Raw genomic sequence first — 25542 nt, forward strand, 5'->3', positions numbered from 1 at the left:
ATTTATTTTTCTTTATGAAATATTTGCAAATTCATTTTAATGTTTTCACTTGGCCATTATGAATAAGTGAGTGTGGATTGACTGTAGTTTTATCTACTTATAATTCAATTTACAACATGATAAAGGGAACAAGATGTGCAGAGGTTTGAATATGTTGTGTGAGAGTCTGAGAGAAGAGGGCGCTGAATGATCCACATTGTAAAACCCTCCGAGACTACACAGTAGACATGAAACTGAACTGATAAGCTTGGTGTGAAATTGGACCAAAACAACCTGAAACAATTCCTCAGTTTATCCTCAGACTGTATATGCTAGTTGGCTGATAAAGCAGGAAGTGGAGAAGTAAAACAAGTGACTCAGAGATGCTGTCTTATATTTTATTGTGATGGGGAGTCATAAAAATGGAGCAAAACTAAAATAAAAACAATACAAAAAGACAGTGGATTTACAAAGGGTGTGTAGAGGACAAACAATATGCAGCCTTCGACAGTACAATGGAACGAGTTGGCACACAACAGAAAACAAGGTGTTGGGAGGAGCTAAATTTGGCTTCGAAATAAAAAGGGAGGAGTAATGTCTTCATAGCAAGATCCTTCATTAAAACAGCGACGACTCATGCTTTTTAAAATCACAGAGGTTTAGAATTCAGTAGCTTCATAACGACGCAAAGAGCGGATGCACATGTAACAGTTTCTATTTCTCAATTCATTCCTGTCTTTTTTCTTCTTTTTTTTTTTTTTTTTTTAGCTTAAAACAGAAGTCATGTTTACAGAATACATGTTTTATCTTTTTTATGTGTTTTTTGTTAAAACAAACTTCAGCTCCCAGAACCACATTTTGGGATTTTTTCTGTTTGTCTTGAGATTATTTTTCATACTAAAATATATTATTGTATCAATTCAAACTACAGTAATGTACACTACAATGTGTAATAAATAACCATAAAAGAAAATATAAAAATAAGACACATAAATATAAAAAAGTCTTCTAAAAACTAAACAGGTACATTTTTTTTTAATCTGTGAAAAGGGTTCTAATACTGCCATTGTTGAAAAAAAAAAAAACAAACATACAGAGGACACACATAAAAACAAAAAATTAAAAACAGACTAATCCTATAAACACTGTTCGGTAAAACCAACTGAAAACATTTGGACAGAGACCACATTCACTAACGTTTGTTACCTGAAGTGCGGGACAGCTTGCAACAACTTTCTTTTTTTTCTGCTAAAAAGAAAAAGTGCACATCTGACAAAAATGATCCTGTTACTGACAAATCCTTCAGTCTACATTTCACTTTAAACTGAACTTGGCTTTGTGTCTGTTTCATTTCCTCCTGAGCCAACCTGCTGAGTAAACTCCCTTCAAATACTTAAACATGCATGAACAGAAAGTTTTCTGTTTTGAAGCACTTCTGTAAACATTTTAAAAACTTAGACTTGTGACGTAAAGTCCAACATATTAACTTGCATTTCTAAATACTTTTACCATCAGTGGGAAACTGATTATCTCAAGGTTACAAGGCATTTAATATCCACACTCGGCTCAGTCTGGACTGTATTTCTGATTTCTACTTTCCAACACAGTCCGCGTACATTTATCTACTTCTAAACCTTTTTTTTGTTACTGTTGGGCAACGAGGACTTTCAACTAACTAAATGAGTCCATAACAGTATTCAGGTCTATTAAAACATGCACTGATTGGCTTAAGGTCCATAGTTTCAATTTACATAGATCTTCTATGTAGAGCTACATCAAACAGTCAATTAGCTGATTTAATCATTTGTTATTTCTCTGTTTTCAGGTTCTTGTGAGGATTTGGAAAACTGGTACCTCTAATTGACTATTAGTTGATTAGTCGAGTCGTCATATTTAGTTTTCTTTGTAATCTTTGCACAAAAACTGACCATTCTCTGATTCCTGCTTGTCCAAGTTGATGCTTCTCTCTGATTTACATCATGGTAAAGTGAATGTTTGGGTTGTGGACTGTTGGACAGAAAGAAGATAATCACAATGTGCATTTTTCACTATTTTCTCACATTTTGTAAACAAAACTATTAATCAGTTATTCAAAATAATAGGCAGATTAACTAATAATAGAAATAATTGTTAGTTGCAGCCCTAATACTGTGTTTCCCAACTTTCACATGTGGTTCAAATACTGTTCAAGGCCTCAAAAATATTTGCATTAATTTCACAGGAAATATCTTTCAATTACTGTGACATAAATTTGCTGCTCTGTGCAAGTGAACAAACATTAGTCAATATGGGTCTTGTTTAAGTAACAGAGGGACATAATACTGGCTACATGTGTGAAGAAGAAATTATAACACTGTTCAATGGCACTTTTAACAGCACACAGGTCTTGCATAAGGCTGGAGGCATTGGGGTGGAGCAGGAAACGGCCCCGTTCCTTCACGTACAGTATGACTTCATAGATAAGCTAATAACACTGAAACACTGACTGAGAACTAAAGCCAAAATAAGGAGAAGCTTGGTAAGAAATGGCGCGTGTGTTTTGGAACCACAGCTGAAGCCGGGCGGGTGGAGTCTGCTTTCGAATCTTCACCTGGAGACTCCACCTTTTTGGGCTGCGCAGGGTTGCAAAACTCAGGTGCCTGATGCTGGCTTTGAGGTTGTGACTCTACCTTCCCTGATAGGACAAATTTGGTTATGGCGTACAGAAGCCACATTCTCATCCCGGACTCCCCATCCCGCCCACAACCCTCCCCAAGAATACTTTGTTTTCCTTAAGGCTAACAGTCAAACTGAAAGTAATGCTAGCTAGCAAAGACTAACACTAACACGAACAACATCTCGCTAGCTAGTGTACATATATAACACTGAAGGGCATACAATGCATGAGGCATGTTTCCATAGGTAAACCAGGAATACTGTAGTGCAGAGGTTTTTGTTCGTAGAACTCAATAAAATACTGATTTAGGAAACTTCATTGGCAATAAAAAGGTATAGAAATCTTTCTCATCTTTACAGGTTAAAATGTTTCAAACAAGAACAAGATTAGTAACATTGACCAAATAAACACAGAACAAAAACAACCTGGGATGTCTCAGTAACAAGTCTAACAAGTTGATGGGTGAGTTTTGCTTTAAAATCTGTACTTCTATAAACAATTTTAACACTGATATTTAATTTTCACAAGAAAAAAAAGTCACTGTTTTGTTTTTTTTTTTCTTTTTTCAAGTTCAGGCACACCTGGGTTTTTGTACACAGTAGTGGACCGTTAAAATCAGGCAACTGCCGTGACTTTCTTCTGATGGCGAGATGCGGTTTTGTCTCAATAAACTCGACTTTGACGACCTTCACATTCGAACTGTCCCGAAGGGATTCTCCTTCTTTTACTTGGCATTTGTCTCCACTTCCTCTGTGGGTTCGCTGCTGTCTGACTCTTCCCTAATGCTTTTGTCCGTATTTGCTTCAGAGTCCGCCATTTCCTCCGTGTCTACGACTGCTGCCGTTTCCTCCGTCCCCACGACTGCTGCCGTTTCCTCCGTGTCTACGACTGCTGCCGTTTCCTCTGTCTCTACGACTGCCGCCATTTCCTCCGTCTCTACGACTGCCGCCATTTCCTCCGTCTCCACGACTGCCGCCATTTCCTCCGTCTCCACGACTGCCGCCATTTCCTCCGTCTCCACACCTGCTGCCATTTCCTCCGTCTCCACGACTGCTGCCATCTCCTCACCTGCTGCTTCTCGCTTGTCTTCGGTTCTTTCCTCCATCACTTCGTCCCCCATGTGATCGTCCCCCAGCTCGATCTCCACCACATCACACGCAAACTCCTTCTCCACCTTTTCTCTCATTGCCTCTTCTGTTACCTCTTCCTCCACCATCTCCTCTCCGTCCTCCTCATCGTCATCAAAGTTACCCTCGTAGATCTCGCACTCGCCGTCGTCCACCTGCACGACCCGAATGTCGTCCATACACATGGCCTCGTCGTCTTCGTCGTCCTCTTCCTCGCTCTCCCTCTCGTCTGAGTCCAGTTGGGAGGGCGGGGTTGTGGTGCGGCTGTCCGATTGGGGCCCAGCGCCGAGCTCCAACTGAACCCTGCGCGGCCCTGACCCGGAGCCTGAGTTTGGCCCGTCCTTCTTGCAGTAGGAGTAGCGATGGTTCATGTGCTGGGAGTACGAGCCGGAGTGAGAGAAACGCTTCCCGCACTTGTCACACTGGTATGGTTTCTCACCAGAGTGCAGCCTCGAGTGTTCGATCAGGTGATGTTTGTGTTTGAAGGCCTTCTTGCAGACGTTGCACTCGTGAGGCCGTTTTCCTGCGGATGAAGCAAGACAGAGTCAGAGGAGCTTTCAGGGCTTTTCCCTGCGACACTCACGCTGGGTAGAAAGAGTATATGTAAATTTCATAATATTAGTGTACATCAGTGCCAGTACTTCCAAGTGGATTGCAGGATTTGGTTTCTCTGAGTGATCACCTGAAATCTGCTATATTTTTATTTGATTACTAAGAAAACAGTCAGCCAATTAGAGAGGATCAGAGCCTCCTCTCTTCTGATTGGCTCACCGACCTGTTGTTTCTCGAGCTCCAGAGAGAGGCCTGAGAGAGGAGATGTAAAACTAAGATGGTTTTTGGTGATTGGAACTACAAATATATCTTGTAATGGATCCACACTTCAAATAAAACACTGGAAAAGTATAAAGTATAGGACCTTTGAAGTCCCATTAACCACATTTAAGAGTAGTGCAAATATTACTTCAAAGGGGCGAGGCTTTTTTCTTGTCAAAAAATCTCATGAAAAGACCAAAATCAACAATGAATTCAAACTAATTATTACTACTTATTCCTCTTTGTCATAGAGCTAAATTGTTGTTCCTCTTAAAAACAATTAAAAATGAATTGAAATGACTTTACTATTAAAAGTTACTTGGCCTCTGAAACTATATATTGAATGGATTGACTGAAAAATGTCTTTAGTGGGAACCAAAGCGCTTGGGGCTGAGTGTCACATACCAGGTAGGGATCTTTTTTTCATGGGGTCAGGGATTTGTGAAATGATTTGAGATAAGACATGAGAACAACAACAATATCCTTTAAAAAAAAAAAAAAAAAAAAAAAAAAAAAATCACTGAGTCATTCCAATAAACATAGGTGTGTGTGATGGTGTGGATGATGTCATGGCTGAACGGACACACACCTGTGCACTACTGTGCATTAATTAAACCACATTCCAATATGATGCTAGCTGCAGCTTCAGGGAAAACATCATGCTAATTCATCTCCGGAGTCTCACGTCTGTTAATAGTGATGTCACCAGTTCCTGGGCTGGAACATTTACAAGCCAGGTGTCCCATAAAAGTTGTAATCACACACACTAAACATAAGACATTTAATGAGAGATGATGTCACATGTAAAATCACAGCCTTGACCACTGGGACTACCTTTGGGCAACTCGGTGGGAAAAGGAAAACAGAACCCCTGGTGAATAAAACCAGACTTATTTAAATTATCTTTAAAAGCACCTTTTGACTGAGAATGAGCAATGAAACGAAGATTAGTGCATTAGCGATAATCATAGTGAGCTTCTCGTTCGGAGGCATACCTGTGTGTTCGTATTTGTGCCTGAGCAGGGAGCTGCCCTTCTGGAAGACCTTGGAGCAAAGATCACAGGGGTAGACACCGTTTTCCAGCCGCCGCTTTTTCATCAGCCCGGCTGGATCAGAGTCGTTCTGCTCCTCCACTGTGGACACGGCGTCTGAACTGCTGTCCGAACGTTTCTCCTGCTCGCAAACGGAAAAATTACACATGAATACATCATTTAACGCCATGTGTTGAGTGGAGGCAATAACCTGGAAGTGAATTTGAATCCCCAGTTTGTGTGAGAGGTCTGCACAGTGAATGTTAATGTGACAATTTACTCTTTTGATTGAGCTGTCCCTATAACTGATACCTTCAGCTCATACCAATAAAAACCTGGTTACATGACTGAATGACAATGAGTGTAATTTAAAGTGTTTACTTTGGGTTTCTATCGGAACATTAAGAGCCACACAGAGACGGCAGAGGTTTGCCGTGGTGCAGTATTCTGATCGGTTATCTGAGAGACCACAATCAGGCAGAGAAACATTTTTTCACGATGAGACCCTCAGGAGGTTTATAGCAATTAAAGTTTGTCTGAATGACTCTCAGATCTCTGCTGCTGGTGTAATGTTGTGTTGCAGATGGTCTCACCTGCATCAGTCGAGAGAAAGTCACTGCAGCAAAGCATGAACTTGAGTTTGTTCCTAAAATACTTTTCAAGGCCTAGATGATTAATTTCATATCAATCTGCCAAAAATCACTTTATTATGTTTTATTACTGTCTGACCAACCATCCAAAGACATTTCATTTACTATCATATATGACACAGAAGCAGCAAGTCTTCACATTTATGAACTTGCTTGAAAAACAAAAACAATTAATCGATTTATTGAAATTGTTGCGGATTAATTTTCTTTCAATCAACTCATCGATTAATCAACTATTTGTTTTGGGTGGATTTAGAGTTGATGCATCTCTAGTCGTATATGGAATCTGTATCTGAATCTATATTTCATTCTTGCATTAGTAGTACAATGCTCTGTTTAAAAGCTCGAGATAAACATCTAAAATGCACAAGTCATTTATTGTATTATCGTAGGGGCCTGTTCTGCCTAGAAACACTCTTCTGCAATAGATGGGTATCTTGTGTGTATGGTCACATCATCATTGACTAAAATAGAAACTAAAATGGAAGTTTTCACCTCGCGTCATTTCAGTTGAATAACTGAGTAATACAGATCCTGAGCTACCTGACTGCTCAGAAAACATGTTGCTTAGTACAACTGTACTGTCCTGTAACAATAAGTTACATTCACTAGTTTCAGCTTCTCATACGTGAGGATTTGCTGCTCTTATCTGTTTAATATAACAATGTTTAAGACTAAGACACTGAGGACGTCACTTTGAGCTCTGGGAATTTCCCACAATTTCTGAATTTTGATAATGAATTGATAAGAAATAAGATTGACAGATTAACTGATAATGCAAACACACCAACCTAATATTGTTTAGAAGTTATAACAGTTTTTAACATTACAAACCTTATGGCCGTTGAGTACGACAGTCTTCGCTCCGGAGGCATTACCGGCCGTTGTGGCGTAGGTGTAGGTGAGCTGGGGGATGAGGATGGTTCTCTTCGTCGTGGTGTTGATGGCTCTGAGACAGCCCACCGTGCCCTGACCGGCAATGGCCACTAACGTTGGCAGCTGTGCGGCAGTGACGATGTTGACAGGTCTTCCGGTTTGAGGCGTGGTGACGTATATGGTTTGACCATCGAGCTGCTCCTTTCTCAGGCAGGTCAGGTTCAGAGGCTGCTCCTGCTGCTTGGCGGGAGGCGTGGTTGTTTTGGTTTTCGATGCTGCTGCGATATGTTTAGGGAGGGACAGGTCCAGGGGCTCTGCCTGGGAGTCTGGGGCCTCGGGGTCCTCTGGCTCGCTTTTAACAATGACAAGGTCCCCGGTGTTGACGCCTAGTGATGTGGAGTCTGACGGAGACGCGCTTCCAGATTCTGAAGAGTCTCTGTTGAATGTTTCCTGGTTGTCGTCGTCTTCTTCTTCCTCTCCATTCTGATTCAATGTGTCCTCTGAGCTGGAATTACTAGTTTCAGTCTTTTTGGATGTCGTGTCACTGCGGTTTTTGCCCAAATTTTTCCCAGAGTTCATCTTGGCAAACCACTTTCTGACCACTTCCATTGGAATACTAACAGACTCTGAGATCTTTGACAGCTCTTCTTCGCTGGGGTTGGCATTTGAGGCGAAGTAGGTCTTGAGGAGTGAGAGGAGGTCGTCCACAGGCGGCTCCTCCAGTGTCACTCCTGCCTCGCTTAGCAAAGCAGCGAATGAGGGGTCCAGGGCGGCAGAGTCAACCGCCTCCCCGTTGGCTGCTTTACGATGCTGGAGGAGGTGCAACGCCTCAAGGTTGTCGGGACAGTCTTCACATAGTAAACATGTACTGGTGGTGTTGGCTTTTGGCATCTGAGCTGTGTCTGAAGTTTTAACCGTTTCCTTTGCTATCTGTGTGGCCGCCACTGCCTCCGTCTCCACGTCAGTGACGGGCACTGATTCTGGCTCTGCCTTGACGATACTGAGGTCGGCCACCTCTGGGTTTGGGGCTTTATCTGTTTTACTGGGGGTAGGGGCTGCAGCAGTGCTGGTCACAGCGGGAGGGGCAGGAAGGTTGTTTTTGACAACAAGCGATGTAGGCTGGGTAGTGGCAGTGGTGGCGGCAGCAGGGCTGATGCTGTAGTTGATGATGATCTTCGTGGTGCCGTCGTGGTCCACGAAGGCCGGCAGGCTGATGATCTGCTGCTGTGGCTGCTGGACTACAATTCCCTGCTTCCCCTGCGTCACCACCCCGTTGGCTGTGCCCAGCACCTGCCTGAGCACATTTCCGTCCATTGCAACCTTGAGCACGTTCTGCAAGTCATTCAGATTGATGCTGATGGGCGACATCAGGCCCATTGTGGGCACGACCATAGCCACACCCTGAGGCAGGGTTGCAGCTGGAGCCACAGCTGGCTGAGCAGTCCCTCCGTTCACCACTCCATTGGTACCAGCTGAAGTTGCTGGTGCTGCCATCACAGGCTTGCACTCATATTCCACAGGTTCAGATTTGATCTGGGTGACAGGGAGCTGCTCCTGGAGGGGTTTACTTTCAGTCTTCTCTTTCAGAATCATGCGGGCCGGGGCAATTACAACAGGTGCAGTCTGGGTGGTGGGAGGGGGGGACTTGATTGGCGTCCGGGCGACGCCGTTGGGGGGTGCTGCACCCACACACTTCTTACTACTGATGTGGGAGCTGTAGGAGCCTGAGTGGGAGAATCGCTTCTTGCAGTTTGAGCATTCGTATGGTTTCTCACCTAAAAGAGTGCACAGAGAAATTACACAAGCTTTTTAAAAGAGAAGCTCAAGTGCATTTTAAAGTATGTTGTTTTTTTGTTTTAAATGTAAAATATAAATGTTTCATAGTTTTTGAGATGCCACTGTTTTGTCATTGTTAGGTTAAGTCTTTGGTTGAACTGAGTATCTAATCTAAACATGTATTTGGGACTGACCAAAATGTGTTTGTAGCACCGAATACTGAAAAAGCAACAAGTATGACAGTGAAGTTGGAACAGCTGGCATTGACAGTGTGGTCGAATGTGAATCTTAGTTAATTAATCTTTCATCAGATAGTTCAATGTCTTATAACTAATGTAGTATTCTGGGGTCAAAACCAAAATGTAGGCATTGTATTGGCACTAATATATGAAACCTTTTTTAGATTTATTTCCTGTTTTTTATTGTTAACATTTGTGTTTGCATGCACAATTTCTGAATTACACAAATGAAACAAAAGGCCAAATGTACCTAATGTAACACAGCCCTCTTTAATATCCATATCCAAACTTACAGAGCTACCACAAACTGTAGCTGAGTGTGTAGATCTGATACAAACTCTGATCAACCACAAATACAATGATTCCAGCTCATAAATGACTGTCACCAAAACAAGACGTGAGCGGCCTGGAGATTTGAACAGCAGCTTAGATTGTGCCAGGCTGGGGATTGTGTGTGTGTGTGTGTGTGTGTGTGTGTGTGTGTGTGTGTGTGCGCGTGCGTGTGTCAGTTGCTGTGACAACAGCTCACCACTGTGAATGCGCAGGTGCTCCTTCAGGTGGTGCTTGTATTTGAAGGCCTTGGAACACTCCGTGCACTTGAACTTGCGCGTTCCACCTGTTCCTCCTGATCCTCCTGTCGACTGGGAAACGTGAACCTGAGACAGAAAAAGAGAAACAGAGATAAGTGATGAGTAACTACAACAACAACAACAGATGTGTCCAGATGAGTTGCTATGATGGAAATAAATGGGAAACTTCTATTTTTCTATTGTTAGCATGAGCTGTTCAGTATTCGGGGGGGGGGGGGTAAATCAGGATAATTCAGATTGATTAAAGTTATTATTAGGAAAATTCACTCTGCAGAAACACGATATTTAAGATAAATAAAACATGTACATAGTGCACATGCAGAATACAAGCCTTCTAATAAGTTACTGAGACATTTGGGCCTTAAATCTAGCTAATACTTTGATTACTTTAGACTTTTTAAGAACCAACCCGCTCTGTGGTTTCACTTTTGCATTGACCACACACCCGTGCCCTGCACTTTAACAGAGTTGACACCTTCACGCTCTGATGTTACCTGCTCCCTGGTGCCCCTGTGGTGGCTCATGTGCCTCTCAAGCTGCGAGCGGTAGGTGAAGGTATAGCTGCAGTGTGAGCAGCTGTAGTTGTCCTCGCTGGTCTCGTGGCGATACTTGATGTGCTCCTTCAGCGAGGCGTTGCGTTTGTAGCCCCGGGAGCAGTAGGGGCAAGTGTGCAACTGGGAGAAGGAATCCGGTGTGCCTGGAACAGGTACATGCAGGGTGATGGTTTAAGTCCTCCAACCTTCACGTGCATACAGCCTCTGTGCACTGTGTGTAAGGCCCTGAGTCGTTGCATCAATTGTTAGCACTTTAAACCTTTTTGGGAATCATATACGATCACAGCTGCTTTACTTATTTTGCTTTTTACAGATGGACCAAATGTCTTTTCCTTATACTTCAGAATGCTAGTTTCAAGTGAGCATGTTCAGTCTCTTTTATTGTTTCCAATACTCGCTAACATGCTAACAGTGATTTCAGTGAGTCCAGTTTTCTCTAGACAAAAAGCTCAATCCAAACCTTCTCCTTTGGTTTTTACTTGTCATATAATGTGGATAAATAATGCAATTTGTACAACAAAGCAAATGTACAACCACAATCTGAATCAAACCTGATATGACGGTTATGTTTTCATATTAAAAGGAGTGGGCATTCAGTTAAAAATACATTCCTGATGCCATTACCAACGTAAGCTTTAAGCAGCGGTTGTGTGATTGTGTTTCGGTGTTACCGTTCTCATCAGCGCCTCCTGTCTCCACTGGACTCTGCTCGTCCTCTGGGGCTTCAGGATAGATGATGGCTGTGTCTCCCTGCTGGAGAATCTCTTCCACTAGAGCATCCTTCACGGCCTCATCTTCCTCATCTGACACACACTCCTCCTTCACTAAAAACACACACACATGTCCAAAGTTTAGGATCGTTTTAGCAGCTGGAGAGTGGAGGTATGTGGAGTTGAATCTGTCTTTTAAGAGACAGCACAGGTTTATTCTTCTGATACTGTCGATCATTTGGTATTACTTTCTTTGGATGTATCAAACCTCCACCGTCAGATTTTGACATACACAGAAAATTGAAATTAATCTGTTCTGCAGCATCACCACTAGAGAGCAGCACAGGGCTTGTTAATGAACCCTTGTGATGAGCATGCTCCTCTTGAACCACCCATCTATCACCAGTTTATAAATTATTAAGTCACATTTTCCAAAAAAGTGAGAGAAACAAGTTTGGAGGTTTCTAGCATAAAACAAATGGCTCTGACAAATTTCCTTAAAGGTTTTATAGCTGACAGCTCCTCAGAATCTGCAAATCTTCCCCTACCCCTCGGGGTGACGTTCTGAAAGTTCAGTTCAGTTTAATATCATCCTGTTTCCTGAAGACAAAAATCAAGAGGAACAGTGGAGTAAACAGAGGAAAATCCAATAAGATGAAAGGAACAAGAAGTAAAAGCACATCAGTGATTCAGCTTCTATGATTCCTCAAGAGCTCATTTGTATAAAACACACAACAAAATCACACAACAAAATATTCCACTTGAGTTAAGAGCTTGTTCCACTGATGTTTTCAAGTGCAGAATTACTCAGCAGGCTGAAGTTTAAAGAAAAACACCAAAATTGCCATGTGGTGCTGGAGGCCAGTCCTCACTACTTAAGATATGAACCAGCACTGAGCTCAGCTGATACTGTGATGTGTTTTTCCCAAGAAGCACTTCAGGAATAAAACCATCCTTAGTTTATAACCTTTCTGTACAGTTACATCCAGCTCATCTGATACAACAACAGCAGCAGCAGCTGAACGGCCCTGTGAAAGTCTGTTGATGATGTGTGAGTTCACTTGGAACAGCTGGTTTGCTGTGAAAGCGACAGGCAGTGTTTCCCTGTAACCAAACTGAGCTTTACCAACAATAATCAATCCAGTGAGCTTGATTTGATTTGAATGTGGCTCTTCACAGGAAAGTGGCCCAGGGATGTAACGGTACAACACTGACACAGTCTGTCCTCTATCCAACACTTCCTCTCATTAAAACCAAACACACTCCTCTGCTCAAATTAACCTCAGGTATGAGGCGTGTAGCAATACAGACAGGACACAAAATTACCCAGCACAGGCTCGATATTTTACACTTTATGCATTTAGAATAGAAGATATAAACAAGTATGACCATACTAGAAGTTGCAGCTATCATCTGTCATGAAATTACAATGGCTTCTGATCTCTGGTGCATTTACACTTTACACAACCATGTGTTTGTTTGACCATATGAAGAATTACAATGACACACATTAAATCACTGTTACAAATAAATACTGGAAAAAATGGTCAAAGCCACTGATACAAAATATATAAAATGTCAACCTATCACAGCCCATGTTTTGAAAATTAGCTGCAAGTTTGTGTCGTGTAAGTCAAGACTATGATGAAGTCTCAAGCTGCCTTTAATTTTATATCTGTCCAAGATCACTTTAGGATTGCAATGTAATAGGAAGGCTCAACTCTGTTATAATTATTTAGATGCACAAAGTGGAGAAAGTCTATAAAAGGTCAATGTCCGTATAAAAGAGGCCCTCTAGTGATTCAGTACTTCAATAAAGTTGGGGCACTTACAAGAGAATGGTCTAAATTGAAGCAGCAGAGGCTGAGATGTCTTCTCTCTAATACGGATCAAGCTCCAAAAAAATGGATCCTACATTTCCCATAATGCAACAGACCGTAAGTTAAGAATGTGAAGTCTTAAGACCAATGTGAGATAACCTGAGTCAGGTGAGTGCTGAGGCTGTTACATGGTTTATAATGTCTCACAGCTTTTTGTTTTGCTCCTTATCCTATTTTTATGCGCTCGCTCTCTCTCTCTCTCTCTCTCTCTCTCTCTCTCTCTCTCTCTCCTTGTTCAGATCTGTTGTGTCACATAATAATCTCTGTAACATCAGTGAAGAAACTAGCGCAAAGAAGTTACTTCACTTTCAGTGTAGAAACACTGATAAGAACAAGCACTGAGGTAAAACTGTGACCAGTGTTTCCATGGAGATCAAGCATTTTAAATGCTGGCAGGGACCGGTGCCAAAGGCCACGCCTCTTCCTGCTGAGCCATGTCAGGGACAGGTGCAGCTGTGGCTGAGTGTTTGTGTGTTAGTCTGCAGGATCTGTAATCACAGAACCAGTCATAAAAAGCAGGGAGGAGTCTGTGTGTGTGTGTCTTCATGAAGAAGAGGGCCCTGTTAAGCCTCATTTTAAACGCACAGATCTCAGCTTCCCATGATCTCATCCAAAAGCTTTCCAAATATCTCTTTCCCCTCAGAGACACACTCATCCAGCTTTCATACTTATTTCTCCACCTCTTTACTCATCCCTCTTTCTTCTTACACTTTTTCCACCTTTCTCTACCCCTACTCTCTTCGTCTATATCTAATTCTGTCTCACTCCCTTTCCTTCCTTTTTCTCTCTTTTTTGGTCTGCTGGTGTTTTTGACACCTAAAAACTGAGCTTCACAAAAACAGCATGAAGTAGGGAAAATCTGTGGCTGAATCTGAAACCCCCGGCCTCATGCTTTTTGAAGGGATGAGGAAATCTGAGCTTTTGTTAAATGATGACATCAGGCTAGTCGGGTGCTTGATGGCAGTAAAGTTAAGAACACAACATTCATTCACCTCTAACCCTCTCTGTGATCTCTCACTTTAAATGCCAGTGCAGCTGACTTCGCCATACAGGTGCTGCCGTCGGGCTGTATTTTTTTTATGGATCTTTCAGACGCTCCGATCATAACACAGTGATTTGAATGACATCACAGTTCAACAGCGCAAGAACCGATACACAACAGGTAGCTTATGTGTCATACAAATCAAATTATTGTTGTCTGCTCGTTCACCTGATGACAAAAACTGAAAAATATGAAAATGCAGAGGTTTTCCTTCTTCATGCCATTGCCGCTGATTTATTACTGCTCCGCGAAACGTATGATGTGATCAATCGCCTGCTGCGCTGAAGCACGTCGATCCTGAAGCATCTCATTGTTATTAATGTAGTTACTAGATGGCAGTTTATAGGTGCCTCATCGTATAAAGGTAGATGTCCTTGTGTTCTTTGATACTTTCACACATATAGAACTTAGACCTGCTTTACAATCAAAGCGCTCAGTCCACAGAGAAATGCACACAGCCTGTATTCAGAAACTGAGCCTTAAAACCAGCCGTCAGAACTTCTGGAACTTTGTGATGTCACAACGAAGCACTCACTGTCTTAGCCATGCCCCAAACCCCGCCCACCTGGACCATCCAAACCTTGCAGGATTTGGTTTCTGAGTGTAAAAAAAAAAATCCCCTGATGTAGTGCTACTGCTCATTTTCCTAAAGCTTAATAAACCTAATATTACATTTCAGAAGTGTTTCGTGAGTGTTCTTTGTTTCAGGCTGGGTGGAGTGCCTCCACAAAAACGCTGATAAAACCTGAAATAAAAACAACTAAAATGTCAGTTTTAAAACACAGTACACAGTCAGCGATAATGGAGAGCAGGAGCGGACAGACCAACTTTAACCAGCTGAAACTCAACAGAGTAACCAGAAAAGAAAGAGAAGAAGAAGCTAAAGAAATGTAGCTGTGTTCCTGTTGTTTAGGTGTATCACTGTGGATGGAGATCTTTACAAAAACAAACTGAACACAATCGTTTTCACAAGTGTTTTCAAATTAGCCCAGCTCAGTGTGAATCACTTTCTCTCTTCCCTCAATCTCTCAAACTCATCCTCCATTCTTTTACTTGTCTCCTCCTCCCTCCATCAGTATTTCACACTTTCTCTGTCACCATCCCTGTTTGTCTATATCACTTCACTCCTCACCACACACACACACCTCTTGTTACCTCCATCTGCCTCTGCACCTTCATCTCATGCCTCTTTGTTTCTGCCCCCTCCCCCTCCCTCCTTCAGTCGCTTGCTTTATTTTCCTCCATCACTCCTTATCCTGACCCTCCTCCCCCTCCTCTGATACACCTCTCTGCATATTTTCCCACCAAACTCTACAATTACACTTAATGCCTCACAAAAAAGCAGCACAGTAATGACGACCAGGACCCAGCAACACACACATGTGGGATATCAGACTGGAATGAAAACAGGAAATCATGTGACACACACACACACACACACACACACACACACACTCACACACACTCTTAACGGGATACGTTTGCGCAGACAAATACACTTGGCAGAGTTAGTCACAAGTACACACACACACACACACACACACACACACACACTGCACACACTGCACACACTGCACACACTGCACTCCTATACCTTGCCAGAACCTGTCACTGTGAGTCCGTGGTGAATTTATAAGGCAGGATGGATTGGAGCTGCAGTGCGGCCCAGACTGCAGGGGGAGTAGCAGACTTTAATCTCTCTCACTAGAGGACTAATTCAACACCAGCTGCTCTCCCTGCTCTCTCCTCTCGCCTCAGACGGTGAAGAAAGAAAGGAGTGAAAGTTAGACAATTCCAAAAATATCACGCAGAGTCTTTGAAGGGTTCCCACAGTGGCTCCACAGCGCTGCAACATTTCATGACTTTTCCACGACTACCCCCCCCACCCCCCCACCCCCCCCCCCACCAACACACAGTCAGAGTTCATCCACACACATGAGAAACGTTTCTCCTTCCTGGTTTGTTAATGTTTTTCTAAAGGAGTGAACAGGCTGGTTTCTGCTCCAGGTGCAGGTGAAAAACAGGTAATGTCACGACACATGACTCAAGTCAAATATGTTATGTTACATACCTGTGCCGAGACTCAGTTCCTGAAATGCCCCAAAAAACTGATTTGCACACAGCTCCCTCTTCCAGACAACACCTTTTGAAAATTCTGTATCTTTCCAGAAATATGTTGATCTGTATATATGGATACTACTGCTGATAGTAATTATATTGACACTTTATGTATTTAACTGCTCTTATGTATTGGAAAAGTGCACACACAAGTTTATTGTCCTACATTATTACCATGAAAAGTGCCTGATAGTAAAGGTCAAGGGTCAAAAACTGCATTCAGATTATAAATATACAATTTTTCTCTGCTATAGTGCATATTTTACTACAGACTCACAACTAACTAACAATGTCAATAATCAGTAAAAGGTGCACACGGCATCAACAAAGAACTGCTTCCTTATCAAATCCCATGCACCAGCTCTGGCAGTAATGGCAAAGTAATTTATAACTGGTCAGTGTCCAATGAGCAGATGGATGACGGATAAACTTGCTAATTAGAGCAGAGGTCCATAAACAAACAGGAACCTAATAGTAACAATAATTATAATACAATCATTTGTATAGTCACCATCTGAAGAGTCTGCAAAGTGCTATAAAAAAGCAAAACACATACGGAAAACCAATTAGATCCTTCCTAATACTGGGTATTAGTGACCGAACCTAAACAATAAATATGAAATATTTCAGCCAACATTCTTTTTTAAAAATAAACACATAACCGTAAACAAACACTTCTGATACAGATAAATTCAATAGTCTAAAAACTTTGACTAGGATATGTACTGAGCTGGACATTTTACAGCTGGAAAGATAAATCACATCAGACATATGGTATCTTCTGCATTTTCTAATACAGGTTGTCCTGACATGCTCTAATAGCCGCGGCTGTACACACTGTGTGACCTGCCACAGCATTGGCAGGATGAGGCCTCCAAAAGTTAAAGAAGTTAGTTTGTCCAAAAAAAGTCAAATAAGCAATGCTAATATTGAGGTTTACTGAACAACAACAAGCTCAGCAAAGCTTTTGTGGATAATTAACAGCTAATAATATCCAAAGCGAGCAGAGCACCACCTATCACTTCAAACACTGAGGAGAGGCTTTCACATAATATCTGACGTTGGAAATCTGGCAGGAGAAGAACAGAGGAAAAGAGAGGGGAAACAAATGCAAAATAAAAGGCGAGAAGAAAGTGAGGTAGGAGAATAGAGAGATGAAAAGGGATCAGTGTAGAGAAACAGCAGAGAAAAGATCGAGCTGAGAGAGGGAGGAAAACAAAGTGAAAGAGAGCGAGCAGCACTCATGAGCACTGCTCACACCATGTAAGGCTTTATTCAGCAACAATGAAACAAGCCTTGAGAGCAATATCTCTGAGTGTCACATTCTCGCCGTCTCCATGGTTTTAGTATTTCCTGCTTGGCTGTAACTAACTGCTGTTGAGATGAAGGCAGATGCTTGCGTGGGCTGAGCTGTTTGCGGGGAATCGAGGATTAAAAGGGCATTGAGAAGCGGTGTAAACACAAGCCAATCAACCTCTGCTGTTGAATGCAGACTTGGTTCTGCTGCTGCTTATTAAATCTTGTGGCTCTTTTGCAGTTTGGTTTGTATGCTAAGGTGTGTCATGTTTTTCAAAGTGTCCTCGGATGCGCAAGGAGCTAATCCTGCAAACTTGCTTACCGGGGGGTATGTGGAGGTTTAAACGTAAGAGTTTTACAGAGAGCTTTTTTTGCAGGCTGTCTGGAAGTGAAAACCAATTTAAAAAGCAAAAAGACACGAAGCCTCCAAAACATCTGTGTCTGTCTGCACTTCCTGTGGCTGCTGAAACTTCTGAAACTATAAATGGGAAGAAGAGGAGGATGGACAGCAGGACACTGATTGATAATCAACATGAGGTCTAACTGTGCTTAATAAAACAGACGTGACGCTTCCTGCATGATCAAACCTGCTATGTATTAATCTACGAGTGGACATGCAGTGAAAATAAAACCTGTCTGCACTCACAGGCATGAAGCAGTTCAGCTGACTCAGCTCCACACAGTCACACACAATCCCAGCAGTGCTAATGAGGGAGCTCATTACAACATTATTTCACTAATATCTCTGTCAACACACCTGTCTTCACAGAGCACAGACGTGGAAAAGATTTCTCAGATGTAGAGATCAAATGAATAACTGACTGAAAAGACTTGGCAACAACTTTGATAACTGATTATTCATTTAAGTAATTTTTTAAACAACATATGCCAAATAATCTCTTCTAACAGCTTCTCAAGGGAGGAGATACATGGAAAAAAAAAAGAAAACATGAAAAAAGCAAACAATAATAACCTATCGATTTTAATTTAAGTAACAAATTCTCTGTAAATAAACCAACAAATACCACATGAACAAAAAGGAGCAGGAGGAACGTAGTACTTATTTCCTGATCCCTCTCTAATGCTCTGTTTATAAACCTAAATAATAAACTTAGTGTTTATCACACATCCAAATATATTCATCTGGTAATAAATAACAAGAAATACAACAATAGAAATAGAAATATATTGCAATGCATTTTCATGATAGAACACATTTTAGAAGAAGGTACGAGTTTGTTTTTCTCTCCATTAATATTTAAATTGATGCACAAATTACTTCATAATGTCAATAAATATAGAGGTGAACATGTGGACCTGAGAGTTTAAGCAGTCTGAGGACAGAGATGACTTGAAATGATGCTGAAGCTCATCACTGTGTTTTATCAGAGAGAGATGGAGAGGGGGAGATCTCAGTTCAGATGTAGATAATGTGCGTGTGCGTGTTGTAGTTTGATTAGCCTTTAGGATGTGGTGATGTACACAGAGGAGAGAGGGCAGCAGAACATCTTGCTCTGCAGGCAAGTGGGCGTTCACTGAGGCTGAGAGGAGGGTGGAACTAATCTGATCAAAGAAGAGAGCAGGTAGATACACACAGACAAACAACCTTATAGTTACACACTGAGCACCGAATTACCAACAGTAAAGAATACAACCCCTATAAGCTGTGTGAAAACAGTGACATTGCAGATCAGGCTGTGAGCCATCGAAGAAAATCTTGCAATCTGTGTCAATCTCAGTTTTGGAGCATGTCAGTTTGTGTGATGACGAATACCTGATGAGTCCTGGGGCAAAGATGTGAACTAGAAAAAAAAGCATGTCTGCACCGAACCTTCGTCAGCCGGTACATTCTGCATAATTTCATGGTGTATTCCAATAGGTTGTGTTTGTAAGTATGGGTCATAACAGCGATTAATAATGTTTCTGTCTGAATTCTGCAATTAAACAGTGCGATCTAGGACCATAGTTTTGGATTGACGGGCAAAAACTGTCATGTTTTTCTTTTCCTTTCTATGAGCTTCACTTCGTTGCTTTAAATCTCTGACTGGATTGAAGTTTCACTCTGATTTTTCACTTCACAAGTCGTCGCTTTCATCTGAGCTTTGACTCAGTAATATCATCTGAACATCTCTTGTCTTTGTATTGTGTTGGATGCTGTGAAGCAGAGCTGTAAATGTAAAGGGTCGCTTGTATAACTCTCATACCAAACAATAAACAGGAGAAAAGAGGTTGAACTAAACTTTCACACAGACAGTTGACACAGTAAAGTGTTTTGTTACTTTACTGTTTAAAAAAAAAATTAAAAATGAAGTGAGATTAATCTTGGAGTGTCTGACTGAGCTGAGGAGATGGGGGTGCCTGTCATATGACTGGTACTGACAGGGATTTTCACAAACACGGCGCAGCACAAGCTGCCTATGAAGAACTGACCCGCGGCAGAGAACTGCATTATTAAATGGAGTGGTGGTCTTTCAGGGAATATATGGGGTTTATCCAGGTCTGTTGGATGTGAGAGCTGGAGATTACACAGACAAACCCCTCAGCATGACAAACTGAGCTGTGATCGTGTTCAGCTGACTCCAGCTCTTCTACACAACAACACTGGCAGCAGAAAGCTTAGTCTATGTGTTTTTATCCCGGGGCATCTTGCTGTCACGTTATTTAAAAAATGCCCTGTGTATGTGCTTTAGTTTGTGTAGGACTGTTGCACAATAACCCTCAGCCAACACAGTGAACATAAGTCTGCTTCTGTCCTGGTCTGGTTGCACTTGATAACAGTTGCATGGATAATTAGTCTCACCACCTGTTCTAATGTATCTCCTGAAACAGAGGAGCCAACACATGACCATATAAAGATGTACACACACACACACACACACACACGGCTCACTCTTTCCAATATTAATGTACCTTGTAAGATTTACTTACAGCCATGACAGAGATGAATAATGCTGAACATGTGGACATTTAAGTACAAATTATTGGCTATCGCTGTCTGATTATTGGCCTGAATGTCCCAAAAGCAGGAAAAAAAAATCTGTGCAATTAAAGTGGATCACACTCTAACTTCCCTCAACTATTAGGTGCAAGGTGCAGCTGGGTAAAAGTTTAACTTATCTCCCTGTCTGAAGCAGAGCTGTGAGGAGACAGCTTGTGTGGGTGCACTGGGAAGCTCCCAGTTAGGAATGTGTGTGTTACTGTGTGGACCTGAAAGAGGGCACTGCTGAGAAAGAGCAAACATGCTCAGCAAAGACTCCCAGGAAGAACAGACAATAAGAAGCTCAGTGTTAAAGGACCAGTCTGAAGTCAGGGAATGGCTGACCTACATTTACTTTTGCACAGATCCTGGCTTGAATGAAAACCTACACACTGACACTGATATGATCGTGTTTCTGTGGTGGCATCTCACCTCCGTTCCAGGAGCCGTTGTGGGGTAATACTGTCGTGGCGGCGTCGTGGCTGTCCTGCGGCGTGGTCCCATCAGCGTCAGCGACCTCAGGCTCCTGCAGGCTGTCCTCCTCCACAATGTGTAGCTTGTCCTCATCGTCAGAGTCTGAACTGGCCTCCAAGCCATTGTTGAAGTTTGTCACTGCAGTGAAGAGAAAAAGAAATGTTGATCTAATGTGTACCAAGATTTTAGCAAGTACAACTTTTAGCACATGTGTTCAGACACCCAGGGCTGAGGAGCACCCTGCTGCTGTAATTTACACCTGGGAGGCAGAGAAGAGGGCTTTAAATGGAATTGCTGATTGCCAAAAATGACATCAGAGTGACCAGCATCTGTCTACATGGAAGGAAAAGGGTTTGCTATGTCCCTCTGTAGGAGCGAGTCCTCACTGTTCTCTCTCACTGTTCTTTCTAGTGTAGACAGCACCTCTGGAATGAGAAGCCTTAACCCTAAACTGCACAACAGTGTAGAATCATACTTTATTGACAGGTTATGTTGCTAGTTTGTGTGAGCTTCAATTTAAAAAAAAAAAAAAAGGTATGTGTGATCTTCCTCTCCAAACTGAAGCCAAGTGGAAAAATATGTTGAGGAAATTCTTTTGCTAAAATACAACACAGGTCATGCAAACCTTAAATCATCTACTGCAAATTTATTGTAAAAATGGGTGAAATATGGCAGACATAATGTTCCTGTCAGTTTATGGTAATTTCCTCAAGATGGAGCACAGGTGGCCCCGGCACCTGTGCTCCAAGCATATACATATCACTGCTAACCAACAGGACGAGGACTATGGGCCAGTGAAAAATACAGTGTACCTGCTAATGTTGGATCTCCTGTATTTTCATATTGAAGATAAATCAATATAACTAGTAAGGAAGAGAAAGGAAACTGCAATTCTTCCAAAAAACGAAGGATAAAAACATAAAATGAAAGCTGATAGTTCTAGTTCAAAAGAGCTTTTCAGCTTTTCAGAGGAGAGAAATGTTGTGTAGTAAACTCACAGGAAACGTTCCTCCAGTGTAATATTTCAATATGAAATTGCATGTTCTCTCATCCTGACAACTCTCAAAACTCAGTTAACTACCAAACTGATGTTAACTCCATCCACCTCCCAATCCAGATCCACTGCTATCATCACTGCTCCAAAACTGTGCAGAGGATAGTCTTCCTCACATCACCTCAATCAGTCTCTGACTTGAGGTACACACAATTTTCCCTCTCTTCATTTTACACAGAGAAGACATAAAAAAGGAGAAACCACAGCCACGGGGAAAAATAATCACCTGTTTATCAGCCTGGGAGAGCAAATCTATTTTACACTGTGCTGCAGTCACTGAGTTTGTCTGTGGGGTACTGCTGCTTAATGGAGGCTCAGGGTGAAATATGGATCAACTGGACTGGTGTGAATGAATTTAGAGGACGAGTGTTTGTGTTTGTGTGTGTGTGTTTAGCAGAAAAGTTGTAGGTGTTGCAGACGTGAGGGTGTATGGGGATTTAAGTGATGATGAGTGCTATGCTGTAGGTAGTATAATTGCCTTTTCACTGTCAGCATGTGTGTTCTTAGGACTGTATGTGAGCATAAATGTATATATGTATGTGAGTGAACAAAAGTGTGTGTGTGTGTGTGTGTGTATGCTCTCTGCAGGGAAGCTGTAGATCTTGGCGAAGATGCTGAAGATGCCTAATGAGGAGGAAAGCCCAGGCCGATTGTTTATAGGTGACAGGTGTACACACACACACACACACACACACACACACACACACACACACACACACACACAGGTCTCAAACCACAGAACAAGCTCGGCATGTGTGTAGTTCTGCACCTCTGCATGAAATGGGAAGCTATTTCAGGTAGCGCCGTTAACCACTGACACACCCTTGCGTGCACATGCTGCAGACCAGATGACGCACACCTTCTGCACCTTCTGTAACCCACCTACATCTGTGACACACCCTGCGCACAAACTGCTTCTACAAACACACACACACACACACGCTTAGAGGAGAGGTGGTGCTATCTGCAGACGACTTTGTCACTGCTCCAGACAGATGACTGGAGCTCAGAATGCAAAAATTTGTGTGTGTCTGTGTGTGAGTGTGCATGTGGGTGGGGGAGGGTGGGGGTTGGATCGATGCACGTCTGGATCGATGTAAGAGGCTGGGCGAGTCATGGAGTGGAGCAAAAGAGAGGAGTATGCGGTTTATACATGCAGCAGTTCTATTTTGTCGTTTCATTTTGTGTCAGATGAATAAAAATGTGATTTACAGCTTTTACTGGTTGATGTTTTCAATCCTTGGATGTGTGTGTGTGTTAAAGACCACGGCTCATTTTCCAGCTCAGTACAGCAATATTTCCACAAAATCATATCCTACATGTGTCTACTGTGAAAGAATTGTTGTTTATCTCAGTTAACTGATGCTGGAACTAATGATTATCTTTAATTATTAATTGATAAATGTCCATCCGACCTTGTTTTGTCCAACCTGGTGTCTAAAATCCAAAGATTTTCAGTAGAAGACAAGAAATCCAGCAAATATTCACATTTATTTACTTAGACAATCAATTGGCAACTATTTTGATAATGAAATTATTGTTTGTCAATCAACTAATCAATCAACTCTGCAGTCAACCAAAATAAAAACAAAGATAAGCACTAAAAAGTGCTGTTTCCCTGCGCAACAAGTTCAATTTGTTTTGCAAATGATCAGTTACAGATGATCATGCAGAGATTGATAGCCCCTGTTCACATGGACGTCATCTAGGGTGTGTAACATCTGCCCTCTGGGCCTTGACTGTCCTGAGAGACAGAAGTTTTACATTCTTGTGTGTCTGTTAGAGTTACACATTATATTCACTTGACGTAAACTGAGCATCAATATTTAACAGGTTGTATACTGTGTGACCAAAAAGCTAAATTGTAACCTAAATGAACCTCTGTGGTTCGGCCACATGCAGATGCAGTGAAGTTAATACCTATATGCGAGGCGGTCGGCCCGAACACACCCTTAGTGCAGGCGGCCAGTTCTTGAAAATCAACAAACTGTGGCTCCCTTCATTCAGACAAAATAACCAGACAGGCTTGAGGCGAGTTCCAATAATAGAAAGGTCTATACTTTCAGATAAACGGCTTGTGTCTCTTCTACACACCAGAGGACGCCTGTTGCAAACTGGTGAGTTATTCTTAACAGTGCTGGCTGGAGGGAACGGCAATCAACTGAGCTCCAGATAACACAGAATACTGGAGAAGGCTGTAAGTAAAAGCTTCGGAGCCATACTCGCATAGTCTGTGTTCATTCCATCACTTAATTTGAAGCTTTTTGGAGATTGTCAATGTGCTGTATCTGGAGTATGGAGACTGATTTGAATATCTTTCTGTTTTCCCAGAAATCTTTGCAATAACCCTTAAGATGGTGCAAAGAACAGGGTCTCTGTTCCCTGTAAAATAGCACAGATAAACTCATCTTCATGTCTACATTGTTATGATGAGTCTCTTCAGTCAGATAGTATTCTCATTAAAAAAGAATCACTGAGGCTGATGGGAGTGACATTTCATTTTCTTGTTGTTTTGTGAAATTGGTATAAGCTTGGTGCTTAAAAATGTGCATCACGCAGATGAATAGATCTTGTCAATGTTCATTTAAAATGCACTCAGCAAGATTTTCAAGTAGACGTACAACCATCTTACAAGCCTAAAAACACAAACTGTGTAAAACAGTGAACCAGCGCTCTGTCCTGAGAAACCTGAACTCAGCAACATTAGATCTGTCTCCTCTCTTGTTTTGTTTGGATTCAATTACAGACTGATCAGGTTAGAAGACATGAGCACGCTGTGTGTGGTTTAATGACATTAGATTCAGGATTTCTGGGTATTATAGATGGTTACGTCTCAGCAGCACAGCTTTTAGAAACAAACGTGGCCTGCTGTGACTCAAATATCAGTTTTTCTGAATAATTTACATCTCAAGTCCAACAAATGTTCTGAAGGAATCTTAAAGATAAACAGGATGAGAGCAGCACATCCTGACTACAAATAATCCAGAAAATCAGAATTTCTGCTATACTGTGCTTTCGCTTCCCGGTCAGACTGTAGTTACCATGACAACAGACAGGGGGCAGAAGTTAGCAGGGTAGAAAAGACAAAAAGACAATGACTGCATCCCAACATGTGTGATGCAAACATAACTATATACAGACACAAGTCATACACATGACTTGTGTGTGTGTGTGTGTGTGTGTGTGTGTGTGTGTGTGTGTGTGTGTTAAGTCAGATAGTCATTGTGTTGGAAAGAGAGAGACCTGTCCACATCATCATGAAATGCGTCAAGTGAACTGTTAATCCTCCATCTGGAGGTCTGTAAAGAGGAGAGGCCAGCGAAGAGAGAGGAAGAGGGAAGTCTAGACGATAGCATTCCTCCCTTCCTGTCATCCATCTCTCTGATTAAGAAGCTGTTTCATAACAGGGCCCTTCATTATTACTCTGAACTAATGTTTCTTTACTGATAGGATTTCTGCCACTTCACATCTGAATTCTGTCATAAAACATCACTTGCTGACACTAAACTCAAAGCAGGCTTGGCCCAGCATTTCAAACCACTGATAAGACAACAAAGATAAATGTTATGTATATTGTACTTCTCAAAACTGAAGTAGCTCAGAAAAGAGGCGATACAAGGTGTAATGAAAACATAACTGAGGAGTGCAAACTAATTTAAAGCCTGAACTTCTAAACCACCTTGTATTCACTTCACTTTTG

General features: G+C 41.9%; 1 protein-coding gene across 2 annotated transcripts in view; it reads right to left on the minus strand.

Moving 5' to 3' along the window:
• Positions 1-363: 363 nt before the first annotated feature.
• The window catches only part of LOC111668435 (zinc finger E-box-binding homeobox 1-like), a 64364-nt gene continuing 39185 nt past the window's right edge, over positions 364-25542 (minus strand). For both annotated transcript variants that reach the window (XM_023424499.2, XM_087178831.1), the window contains exons 2-8: positions 20747-20926; positions 10963-11115; positions 10232-10434; positions 9677-9803; positions 7091-8907; positions 5571-5748; positions 364-4285 (exon numbers count right to left, since the gene is read on the minus strand). In XM_023424499.2, the coding sequence (XP_023280267.1) occupies positions 3360-4285; positions 5571-5748; positions 7091-8907; positions 9677-9803; positions 10232-10434; positions 10963-11115; positions 20747-20926 (3584 nt within the window). In that variant the 3' untranslated portion in view covers positions 364-3359. The remainder of the gene's footprint in view (positions 4286-5570; positions 5749-7090; positions 8908-9676; positions 9804-10231; positions 10435-10962; positions 11116-20746; positions 20927-25542) is intronic.

This window comes from Seriola lalandi, unplaced genomic scaffold, assembly GCF_002814215.2.
Source record: "Seriola lalandi dorsalis isolate HSWRI2012SDOR001 ecotype SW California unplaced genomic scaffold, Sedor1 jcf7180002054736, whole genome shotgun sequence".
In the NCBI taxonomy this organism is placed as follows: domain Eukaryota; kingdom Metazoa; phylum Chordata; class Actinopteri; order Carangiformes; family Carangidae; genus Seriola; species Seriola lalandi.